Source organism: Panthera pardus, unplaced genomic scaffold (assembly GCF_024362965.1).
Source record: "Panthera pardus isolate Hobbes unplaced genomic scaffold, ASM2436296v1 HiC_scaffold_7, whole genome shotgun sequence".
Lineage (NCBI taxonomy): Eukaryota > Metazoa > Chordata > Mammalia > Carnivora > Felidae > Panthera > Panthera pardus.
The window spans coordinates 27,339,952-27,353,091 of NW_026527002.1; the positions used below are offsets into that span (position 1 = coordinate 27,339,952).

General features: G+C 33.0%; 2 protein-coding genes across 3 annotated transcripts in view; one reads left to right on the plus strand and one right to left on the minus strand.

Annotated features, from left to right (window-relative positions):
* The window catches only part of ZC2HC1A (zinc finger C2HC-type containing 1A), a 49,953-nt gene that overhangs the window by 29,325 nt on the left and 7,488 nt on the right, over positions 1–13,140 (plus strand). The window contains exons 7-8 of one of the 2 annotated variants that reach the window (XM_053896219.1): positions 336–435; positions 9,337–9,453. In XM_053896219.1, the coding sequence (XP_053752194.1) occupies positions 336–435; positions 9,337–9,453 (217 nt within the window). The remainder of the gene's footprint in view (positions 1–335; positions 436–9,336; positions 9,454–13,140) is intronic. The other variant, XM_019453321.2, reaches the window with a different exon arrangement.
* Positions 1–13,140, minus strand: part of IL7 (interleukin 7) — a 95,322-nt gene that overhangs the window by 9,249 nt on the left and 72,933 nt on the right. The gene's annotated exons all lie outside the window — the stretch shown is intronic.

A 13,140-nucleotide genomic window follows, 5' to 3' on the forward strand; every position in this document is an offset into this window, starting at 1 on the left:
TTCCACTCATTTCTATATGTACTGCTCTAAACTTGACAGTTGTCCTAATAGACACATTTAATGGTTTGAAGAAGATATTGATTAACTGAAGTGTACCTTTATTTATACATAAATTGTAATAAAGGAATATGGAAATTTTAAATGAAGGATGTTATATGTTGTTCTCTGGAAATTTCATTAAAAAAAAAAACATTTTCTTAGTTGATAACTTGTTTTGATTTATTGCCACAAAGATTCATTGTGACTAAAGCATCATTTTCCTTGTCAGATTCTCTGTTTTATGTGATTTTTCTCTTTCACTCTGTTGTTAAAACTAATACCTTTTTTATTACAAGGTGTGCCTTCAGGTAAAGCGTCCTCAGTTAGCAGCTCTTTGGGAAGCAAACTTCAGACCTTATCTCCCTCCCATAAAGGGATAGCAGCTCCTCATGTAGGGTAAGTCAGTTTGAATTTAATTGATTAGTGATATGTGTGTGTGTGTATGTGGATATATATATATCCACACATGTATATATGTATACATGTATACATATGTGTATGTATATGTGTACGTGTGTGTGTATGTATGTATGTATGTATGTAAGTGATGCCAAAGTTTTATGTTTAGATAATTGGCCTTTTTATTAACCTTGATTTTCTTTCTAAATTTCATTTGTCTTTTAATATATTGCTGTTCAGGGGCACATACACTACTGTTCAGTGTCTAAATTAGGATTACCATTTTGCAAAAAAATCTAGTAGCATGTATCAAGAGCCCAAAACACATTCATATATTCAGTTGAATAATTTTACTTCTGGGAATCTAGTCTAAGGAAATCATTTGAAATACAGAAGATTTTTGTAATAACCATTTTTTATTAAAAATTATGTATCAGGCACTGTGCTAGACATTTTTCACATATTTTTATTAAAACCACCCCACCATCATAGGATGAGGGGATCGGAGAAGCAAAGTAATTTGCTTGAAGCCACACAGCTGTTAAGAGTTGGAAGCAGGATACCAATTGGAGTCTCTTTGGCTGTAAACATTAGTTTCTTTTCATATGGTTTTATTACAACGTAAAAAAAATAAAATCAAACCACCTAAGTTTCTAGCTTTTGTTTGAATAGAAAATTATGAAAATCTACACAGGGATATTATACCACCATAAACTGTATATAAATTTTAAGGAGATGATTCTATTATTATAGGAGAGGAATGTAGGATATAAACTCCATGTATACTGTGATAGAAGCTATAAAAATGCATGTAGACAAAATATGCTGAAATATTAACAGTGGATGATTATTTTCTATTTAGTAGACTTGTTAAATACTTTTTATCTTTCTACAGTCTTATATACATGGGTTTTAAGAAAGTAGTATAATTAAGCTTTCCACAATTATTTTATGTTAATGTGGGAAAATTTTGTTTGTAACACCACAGATTTTAAACATCCTCCTATCTCAGTAGAAACTCTTTTTTCTCTCATTTTGATAAATCAGAAAATTAAGGGTTACCACGTGATCATTAGAATGAGAGCTTATGGGGCAGCTGGGTGGCTCAGTTCGTGAATTCTCCGACTTTGGCTCAGGTCATGATCTCACGGTTCGTGAGTTCGATCCCCACGTTGAGCTCTGTGCTGACAGCTCAGAGCCTGGACCCTGCTTCAGATTCTGTGTCTTTCTCTCTACCCCTGCCTGCCTCGCTCACATTCTGTTTCCCTCTCTCTCTCTCAAAAATAAATAAACATTAAAAAATTTCAAAAAAAATAAGAATGAGAGCTTATGTCTATACAGATACTAATAAAGTTGATTTAGAAAATATAACACACATATTTTCAGATATGGGTTCATTTTTGTTTTTAATGTAGGAAATATATAGAGAGTTATCTATAAAGTAAGAGTAACTATCTCCCTCCAACTCCCTAATTTGGACTACATAGAAAGTACAAAATCTAAATTAAGTTAATGTAAGTATCATTATAGAAAAAGAAAAAGTCAGCTAACAAGATCTGATTAGTTGCATGTTTTTTTTCTTTTTATTGTGCTTCCATAAAGAAGACACAGGCTATCCTTAAGAAAGAGACAGGTTATCAGTAGAATAGGTGGTTAAAAAGTAGGAAGTTTGGTTGTAAAAAACGATTTTATGATATTTTTTTTAGTTTCTCTATTGAGTTGACTCAGATAATTTTTAATTAAAGTGTAGACAGTAATATATGCATTTTAACTTTTACAAAGCTTTTTTTACCATATCACAGAACTGCCTTCCATGTTGTGTTATAGTTTCTTTTACAGTTGTTCATGAATTAAAAGCTCATATTTTTTTAGTGCCTTTCCTCTCCTACTAGTAATTTTATCTGTTGGCAATATTAAGTTGTCCTGACACCCTACCCTGTATTCTTAATAGGGCATGTTAAACTGGCAGGTGTAATGAAAAGGGGCACTGACTTTGGATTAGAAAGTTAGGCTTCTAGATCCTACTTTGCCACTGAATAGCCATATAACTTTGTGCATATCTCCTCTGTGTCACTCAACTGATCTAAGAAACTCTGATCAACATTTATATAATCCTGAGGAGAAAATTTGTTTTTACTAACAATTAGCAAAGACTTTGAGCACAGTAATTTTATAAATTATGCACTGCTTACAATGCCATGAAGATTTAAAATTTCTGGTTGTCTCACATGGTATTAAACTGTCAAACATAACTGTGTAAATGTCAATTGTCCATTTTATATATAGTCCTTACATGTTAGAAGAATGTTTCCAACTACTGCCAGAGAGCTTTGGTGTTTGCTTGTGGCTAGTATGTTACCATATTAACTGGAACGTTACTATATTACTATATTAAGTAGAACCATTCATTGCTACCTGTTTAGTGTCAGAGTTCATTTTTTTTTTTGAATTATTGAGTGTATTGTTATTTATTGATTATGTTGATTTATACTTTTCCTTTGCTAGATCGTAAGCTCTCTGGCTAAAGCTCATGTATCTGTCTGTCTTGCTAACAAATGTAACTATAAAATGTAGTTTAATGCCTGGCATAGAGACACATAATAAATTTTTGGTGAATGAATGAAACAAAAAATGAAATAATAAATTAAATCCCTTATTTGTTAACCTATTGGCACAGCATAGAACCATGGTCCTGATAGTGGTAGGATATTACTTGAAGTTTGTATGGCAATCATTATTTCCATTGACAAAGATGATTCAGGATTGAGTAAAGGTAGAATTAAGACATTTGGTTAGCTACGATGTTCAAGAAATTGAGCACCTTCTGAGGTTAATGAAACAATCATTTCCGTAGCTTGGGATTGTTTAAATAATGCCTTGTGTATATAATCTTGATTGCTACCAGTTTTAATCATGTATAACAGTGATGTGTAATATTTAGTGGATATTGGACTCATACTACAGAAAAATTTTATCTTGGAAAAATTCTCATATATTTGGTAATTAACTTCTAGATAATCTGTGGGTCAGCTGATTTTATCAGATTTTTTTTAAAGCAAAAACTATTCTCAATGGAAAAATGTTCCTTTATTGTAAAAGATGATTATCTTTAATCCCAGGGAATTTTAGAAGTATGATGAAATGCAAAGCTTTTAAATAAATACTGCCACATTTGAATTGTGTCACAGAATGTACAGTCATGCCTTGAGGTTTGTGTTTTCATAGTGGCTAATTATCAGCTTAAGTGGATATTTTAGCCGATAATTTTCAATAGGTAAAATACCAAATATCAAAGACTTAACTTCTTTTCAGTTACTATGAAAAACAGACATTTACTTTGGAGATAGGCTGTTATACATGTAGTGAAACTAGAGCAATGGAATGCATTTAAGGAGCATTTTTTAATAAATTGAATTTGGTTTCCTTTACTTTAATTATATTGATAAAAGTAAGAAACCGATATCTAAATTTTAAGTACATTTTTGTAGAAGTGGAAATAGGCCTTTCTCGTAAGCCAAACTTTTGATATGTGTGAATTGATTTTGTGTGGAACACTGTAAATTTTTATGAATTTCATTGTCATTTATTACTGATCTAGAAATGCCTTAAAAAGCCAGAATTGCAGAGTTTGGCTTCTTATATGGACAACAGTGATTGAGGCTATTGGTTTAGGGAAACTAACTTTGCCCTATGTATAGGATTTGATGAGTTTAGGGTCAAAAATAGAAGTATAACACACTTAAAAACTTGGAGTGCCTCAGAACATCATAACTTTGGGAGTCTACACAGACACAAAATACAACCGGTAATTTTTTTCCCAATATTCTTTAAGAAGTCACCTTTTTATTATACCTACTCTGCTTGCTATAGTGTTAAAAGACTGAGTGTTTTACATATTTCCTGAGTAATTTGCTCTCATGGTATCAATAATAAACAAGGACCTTCTCAAGGTTAATATTTATTTCAAATTAAAACGTATTTCAGTAGGTTGGTATCATTGCCAAATATTTCTTAAGATGGGAATTCATACTCAGCTATGAATATTATGAAAAATTGCAAAAGTATTATTCCTTTTTAGGTACACTCCTTATAATTGTGGCAGTTGTATGCAACTGCAGATAGTAATTTTAAATTAAAAAGTCCTGGTCAAAATTACAGTTTAGTGTCTATAGAAATGTATTATTAGCTTGGCAAAAAATAATGTATACTTGTCTGGGATTATAAGTAATGTAGTGATACCCATCGTAACCCTTTCATATATGGTAAAACTTTAAAAATCATCACTGAGATCTGCTTTTCATTTACATTTTCAAAATCTTAAAATACTGGCATCCTCTCATATATGGAGTTTTTATATTTTAGATCAGGTAGTCTTCTTGAACTATGGCCTGAGAGCCAAATCTTGCCCACAACTGTTTTGTTGGAACATGGCCACACCATGTATTATGTATTGTATTGTCTGTGGCTGCTTTCATGCTACAGTAGTGCAGATAGTATTTGTGACAAAGATAGCATAGCCCCTAAGGCCTAGAATACTTACTGGTTGGCCCTTCATAGGAAAAGTTTGCCATTCTGTATTTTAGAATAAGTAAATTATCATAGGGATTAGACATTTATAATTTGAAAGTATGGATTTTAAGGATTCTTTATTCCCAGAGTTAGAACTTTTTTTTTTTTTCGGTCATGTGGAATATCTGGAAACTTTGACCATTGATTAGAGGTCCATGGAACCAAAAGATTTTTTAACTTTTACTAACCTAGCACATTTGTGTGCTTGTATTGAAAGAACAGTGAGAAATTGAAAATATACTTTCATGTTGACTCTGATGAAATCTAAGTGCCAATTTAAGGGCATATCCTTGAATTTCATGTGGGATTGAAACCGTATGTTATGTGTATCAGGTTGCTTAGTCTGCACTAGATGTATGCTATGTGTGTGTGCTTAGTTGACTTCAAAATATCATCTTCTGCTTTCCTTAGCAGTAGCAAGACTATTTCTACTGCTGAATGGATTAGTTTATTTCTGCCTTAATTTCTTTTAGTCCTTGGGTATATAATTGACATCACCAGTTGGAACCTTTAAAAGAAAAATAGCATAGAAGCACTCTAAAAACATTGATACTGATAGTTCCATAATGGATTAGTATCAGATTGAAATTATATTGCTCAAACTTTGTGAATAATCTAAAAATACCTAATAGATAATTTGTTTTACTTTCCCCAGATTTATTCTCAAAGTAACCCCGGGTGTATAAATTCAGTGTTAACATCAATCAAGGTGAATTTTTTTCATAGCTTTGAACATCTAATGCCCCTGAGGTCAGAACAAAACATTAAATAGACACAGGCTTCCAGGTTCCTAAACTCATTTTATTTGCTTCCTTAAGTCATTTGCTGATGATTTGCACAACCAAGAAAGATAAAGAGAAGAAACTTCAACCAAAGAGCAATCTGCTGGGGTGAACCCTTTAAATTCCTTTTGAAAACATGTTACTACTTTTGCAAGATTTTAATTTATTTCCAAATATCCCTTCATCTTGTTGCTGCTTTGACTTATCTTTAGTGCTGTTGGAGGTTGAAAAACAGAATGAAGGGATTTGATATAAAAAGAAATGTGAGTAGAGAAGTGTTCATGCTCAGTAAAATAAATACACAGATGGTACACGAGAAATCATCTGTTATATCTTATGATCTGGATTAGTTTAGGGAAAGATTTAACTATTTGAAAGGTCTTCTTTCATAAACTAATAATTTTTAAATTTACATAATAGCCTCAATGTCGATTTTTTTTAAAGGTTTATTTATATTTAGAGAGAGGGAGAGAGAGAATCCCAAGCAGGCTCGATGTTGTAGGCTCGATGTTGTCAGCACAGAGCCCGGCACTGGCCTTAACTCATGAACCATGAGATCATGACCTGAACCAAACTCAAGAGTCAGATGCTTAACCAACTGAGCGACCCAGGTGCCCCCCAGTGTTGATTATTATTGCATGGCCAAAAAATATATGTAATCGAGATTTTATATATAAAAATATATTTAATATATAAAATTTACATATAAATAAATTTATAAAAATACTATAGTTTATAAAGTAAGTACATTATATATAAATTTTTATGTGTGGTATATATATAATCTTGATTACATTATGGGGATTTATAAATTTTGTTTTTGTTTGCTTATACCTTGATAACATAGCATAACAATAGCAAGTTATACAAGAGCATAAGTTTAAGTGAACTGAGTTTAGGAATAACATTTGCTGGGGCACCTGGGTGGCTCAGTTGGATAAGTGTCCAACTCTTGATTTTGCCTCCGGTCATGATCTGACAGTTCATAGGATCAAGCCCCGTGTCAGGCTTTGCACTGACAGTGCAGAGTGTGCTTGGGATTTTCTCCCTCCCGCTCTCTCTGCCTCTCCCCTGTGTTCTCTTTCTTTCTCTCTCTCTCTCTCTCTCCCAAAATAAATAAATAAACTTAAAAAAAAGAATTGCATTTACTGACATTCAGCTGAAGTAATACTTGAATTACTTGAATTCAGTAATTCAGCTGAAGTAATACTTGAATTGTGTCTGTGTGTGTATATGTATATACATAAACATATACATAGGTAGATAGGTCAACTGAGTTAAAATTTATGACACAGGTATATGGGCCACGAAACAAATCCTTATTGGAAACTGACATTCAATTAGATTTTCAAAATCTGAAAATACTGGTTAAATCTCATATATGAAAAATTTATAATACATTAGATAATTACCTTTAGATTTTATTAGATTTTATACATCTCCTTTATCAAATTGAACTTTGTTGTGTCATATGTCAGATTTGAATAGTTCTTAACCTATTAGAAAAATTTGGTTTAAAAATGTAGTTTAAAATTTTCTAAATCTTAATTTCAGTAATTTCTGTGAAAGAAAATAAGATCTTTCATTCTTTATTCCGAAGACACAGATATCTTTTGTAAAATAACCACTATTTGTAACACTAAAGTTTTGATACTTGTTAAGCAATTCAAAGAAAAATCTGATTTTTACTAAGTTTTTACTGACATTTACTAAATAGTAAAATTAATAATCTTTAACAGATGAAACCTAATTTTAATCTCAAACATTTTAGAAATTATGTAAAATATATATATTTAATGAAGGTATTTTTTAAGAAGTTTTTTGAGTATAGTTGACACATAGTGTCACATTAGTTTCAGGTGTACAACATAGTGATTCAACTTCTCTATATGTTAGGCTGTGCTCACCACAGATGTAGCTACCATCTGTCACCATTCAACACAATATTGACTATATTCCTGAAGCTGTGCCTTTTATTCTTGTGACTTATTCATTCCATAACTGGAAGCCTGTATCTCCCACTCCCCTTCACCCATTTGCCCTTTTTCCCACCTCCAACCCCCCTGGCAACCATCAGTTCTTCTCTGTATTTATAGATTTGATTCTGCTCTTTGTGTGTTTATTCATTTGATTTTTAGATTCCACATATGAGTAAAATCATATGGTATTTGTCTTTTTTAGTGTGACTTACTTCATTTAGCATAATGCACTCTAGGTCCATCTGTGTTGTCTCAAATGTTGCAGGCTTATCCTTTTTGTGGCTAGGTAATATTCCTATGTGCACGTGTGTGTGTGTGTGTGTGTGTACCCCACATCTTATTGAAGGCATTTTTTAAAAAACTTTAGAGTGTTTTAAATATTGTGATGTAAACACCTAATATAAGCACCACCACCTGCAAAGCATTAATACCAACTTTCACAGTGAAATATCTGCTATGTACAGGATACTAAAAAAACATTAAAATGTATAAAATGTGTCCCTCTATAGAGACCCTTATAATCAAGAGCAATGAACGGATTCTTTTTAGACACTAAATTCTGTACAAACAAGATCAGTTTTGTTTCATTTACCAGGATATCCCCAGAATGTAGCATAGTGCCTGATACATAGTAGGTGCTCAGGATTTGTAGAGTCAGTAAATGGAAGATTAAGTGGAGTAAACAAGCATCTCTTAAAGAGTATCCTTTTTAAGTTAATGAGCAGTGATGTGTTATTCAGTAGTCACTTTCCTATTTTAATTTTTCCTGCTCCCTACCATGAATGGATATTGGTTGGTGATAGTATGTAGGATTTAATTATTTGGTTGATGTAAAACAATGACATTTCAACAAACCTGCAGTCTTCCATATTTTCCTCCAGATGGAGCTCCTTTATACTTTTGGTTAAAAAAAAATAGGAAACTTCAGATGACATGGCCACTTAACATTTCTACATGTGATATTTCAGAATTGCCATCCATTTTTTTTCCCACTGTATTATGCTTTACCTTTCTCTGTATAAATTTTAGAAATAATCATTCTTTGTTAGAAAGTCAGGGGTAAAGATATATGTAATTTATTTGATTCCTTTATATTTGGAATTTTAAAATGCAGAGGAAATTATAAAATAATAAAGAAGAAAAAACAACTTACTATGAAATCAGGAAACATGGAAATTAGATTATTTGTGAACTCCATAAGAACAAACATCGAATCAGTCTTATTTACCAGAATAATAACTTTTCTAGCTCTACAAGTTTTATTTGAAATGGCCATTGTCCTTAACTTGCTTTATTGATTCCATTGCCCTGCTATATAAAAATGTGGCATTTTTTGGATGTTCCTCAAAATTGGCAGGGTGGTCTGCCTCGTCAGAATTTCCTATCTAATAGTAGACTTTGTATGAACTGAGGATTCTTTTTGATAGTCCTTACCCTGGCAGTCTGATAATTTAGAGCTTGGTGGGTAGATTTCTGATGAATAAGAATAATGTTAAAAATATTTTCTTAATATAAAGAAACAAACAGTAGCAATCTCCTTATGGGTACACCTTTATATATTTTAATAGTAAGATGGACAAGTTAGGCCCTCCACTTCGAACTGGAAGACATGTGCAAAGGTTGTATGACAGTGATACAAAATCAGACAGTGCCATCAAAAGACATGAGTTATTACCCATTTACAAGTAAGTATTTGTAACTCAGTTTGGTTAATCTTTTTCAGATATTTCCTTAAAGGCTTTATGTAATTGAATATTATAAACTTATACATTCCTATACTTAAAAAAATCTTTCTTTAATCATTTGTAAGCCTAGAAGTGCTAAATAATCTTCTAGGATTTAAAACACTGATGTTAGATGAGCATTTCTGTTGTTCTACATAAAGCTGGTTTTAGCATACATTTGTTTACATTAAATTTTAACTTTTAGAGGATTGAAATAGCCACCTTCAATAATTGTTATTTTTATGAAACTTTTTTTTAGGAGCAATATTTTTAAAAAGAAGAGAATAGGGGATATTATGCCCTACATAATATGTAATATTCCTGTATTATTTTTTAGTTAGATAATGAATTATTATAAAAAGGCAGAAAAAAGATTTTAGAAAACATTTGGTCCAGGAATTCTCATCCTTTTGGTTACATGGTTACAAATAACATATGAAACTGGGAAAGGATAAGACACTGCCAGGTACACTCCCCTCTCTATACTGGCCTAGAAAGCGGAGAAGAGTGGCAAGTGCCGATGGCAGTCATCTTGGAACTCTTCCACATAAGTCTTCAGGGTTTTCTAGTTTGGGCTCCAACTCCCAAGTCTAGCCCTCTCATTTTAAAATGATGAAATTAGAATCTGATAAATTACTTATTAAAGTTGAAATGTGTATTATTCATCAGAATTCACTTACTTAACTTTTAAACCGATGCCTGCTACAGCATTCTCTTACCATGTATGAAAAGTAAGAATAAATTTAACTAAATGTAAAATAAAGTAAAATAAAGATGGGAGAAGTCTTTGAGATATTAGCAGCAACCATGTGTTCTTTTTTTAAAATTTTTTTTTAATGTTTATTTATTTTTGAGAGAGAGAGCGAGAGTGCATGAGCAGGGGAGGGACAGAGAGAGAGGGAGACATAGAATCTGAAGCAGGCTCCAGGCTCTGAGCTGTCGGCACAGAGCCCAGTGTGAGGCTCAAACTCACAAACAGATCGTGACCTGGGCCAAAGTCCGACGCTTAACCACTGAGCCACCCAGGCGCCCCCCATGTGTTCTTTTTAAGTAGTTAGTGATCAATCCTAGAAGGAAGAATTTGTGCCCTGAGCCATTTTCTTAGTACTCCTGTTGCTCTCTATTTGCTCTGAAGTGTATCTCAAAGAAACAGTGACTGGCGGCAAGGTAAAGTAAGTATAATTCCAAAATTAAACTTTCTTTATTATTGTGTGACCTAGGTCAAGCAGATTACAGATACAGAATAAGGGTAGCACTTTTCAAACTCTGGCCAGGAGCAAAAGTGTGCTGACCATGTGGGACTGGGGCAGCATGTTTTAAGTACTGATCAAGACTGTTTTTCCCAATCTCCTAAGAATGGTTCTTGATACTCAGATTCCACCTCTTAGAAGATGTTACTAAAAGTACATGATTGATATTTCATAATGATGATTCTTGTTGATAATCTAATTTTTCTCTAATTTTAAAACAATTTTCTAATTATTTGAATAACTTCACTGATATGGTGAGGTTATATGTGTATATCTATAGGTGTGTTTGTATTATATGTACATAATATAAGAAGGTGATAGGATTTCTAGCAAGACTTTGTTTTAGAGCCAAAAAAAAAAAAAAAAGTGTCCTTCCTATTTCTCTTCTGACTCTCACTGGAGGAATTGCCATTGTTTGGCAATTAGTTCTTAGAGATTGAATTCCCGAAAAGGTACTGTAGCAGTTCTGCAACATCCCTGGAGGGGCTGGCTATATAAGAGTATATATATATATACCTCATCGCTAGACTGTCAGTCGCCATTTTAAGGGTCCAGGGTAACCCATTCATACACCAAGGTGATTCTTGTCAAAGTTTAGAAATTATTTATTTTTTTTATAGTTTACTTATTTTGAGAGAGAGTGAGCGAGAGCAGGGTAGGGGCAGAGAGAGAAGGAGAGAGAGAGAATCCCAAGCAGGCTCCACACTGGCAGCGCAGAGTTGATGCGGGGCTCCAACTCACGAACTGCGAGATGATGACCTGAGCTGAAACCGAGAGATAGACACTTAACTGACTGAACCACCCAGGCGTCCCAAAGTTTAGAAATAACTTAAAGTAACTACTGAAAGCAGCCTCTTTTTGAATGACAGCATTGCATATTGATATAAGAAATGTAACAACCCATCTAAATTCAAGTTCAAATACTGTGACCATGTTATAGCTTTGCAGCTTACTTAATTTCTCTGAGTATGAGTTTATTCAACTTTAAGATGGAATAATAATATCTTCTGAGATTTCTGTGAAGATTAAACAAAGTAAAGTATGTATAGTACCTGGCATCATATTTGGCATTTGAAAAACAGTAGATGTTGTTATTACCTATGTCTATTTTGGAGGTAGCTATTTCAGAGACTGTCTCCAACTTTGCTCGCTAAGGAGGAAGAATTTCAGCCATTGTTTAAGAACTTACCATCTAAAGGAATTTTTAAATGTATTCTGCTTGTTCATGTGACACAACATTGGATATCTCTGAAAAGAGTTGACTAAATCTCTAAAGAGGGAGAAGGAACTAGCTCTTTAACATCTGTTTGGCAACACATTTGAATGTGTCACCTTGGTGAAGTTACTTAACCACTCTTTGCCTTAGTTGCCTCATTTCTAAAGTAGAGTTATTAATACTGTTTACTTCATTGGATTATTATGAGGATTAAGTAAGCTTATATATGAAGGCAATTAGAAATATAACTATACCAAATGTGGTAAGCACCATTTTGTAAATGTTAACTAGTAGTAGTAGTAACAATAGCCATAGTAGTAATAAAATAGTATTATCATCATCGTCAACTATTCTGAATGTTTATATAAATTGCAGCTGGCATATCATAACTTCTATAAGAAAACTGATGATAGTTAATTTTAGAAATGGGGAACTTAGACTCACGTTGCCTGCTACTGCCACATTAGTCAGTAGCAATTTGGGTTTGAATCCGGGTTCATCTGAATCCCAAATCTTGTACTTTTACCACTGTGTTGTTATTCAACCGTCTAAGCTTTCTTTGATTCCTGAAATTTCATAAAGGGAATTCAGTGATGATCCAACCAGAACTCGTCTACTGATACCAGATAGTCCAGGCTGTGTAGTTGACTAGATTAAATCTTAAAAGGGGGAAATTATATTAACCCATTTATTTTAGTTGCTATTTCCAAGAGTAGGCTTTCATTTATTGAAAATTATTAAATATTTCTTGGCTAATATTTGGCTAATACTGGCTAATATTTCTTGGGGTTTTTTTAAATGTTTATTTATTTTTGAGACAGAGACAGAGCATGAGTAGGGGAGGGGCAGAGAGCGAGAGAGACACAGAATCTGAAGCAGGCTCCAGGCTCCGAGCTGTCAGCACAGAGCCTGATGCGGAGCTTGAACTCACAAACCGTGAGATCATGACCTGAGCCGAAGTCAGATGCTTAACCGACTAAGCCACCCAGGCGCCCTCTTTCTTGTTGTTTTTTTAACCACAACTCATAATGTGTAATAACAGGTATTCACAGGCATTTAACAAATATCTCTATTTTAAAGGAACTATAGATTTAAGCTTTTAAAATCCTGAAGCCTTTCAGAATTATTAACTTTAAATTTCACGTAACATATATATATATAGTTGATTTTATATGCCATCAG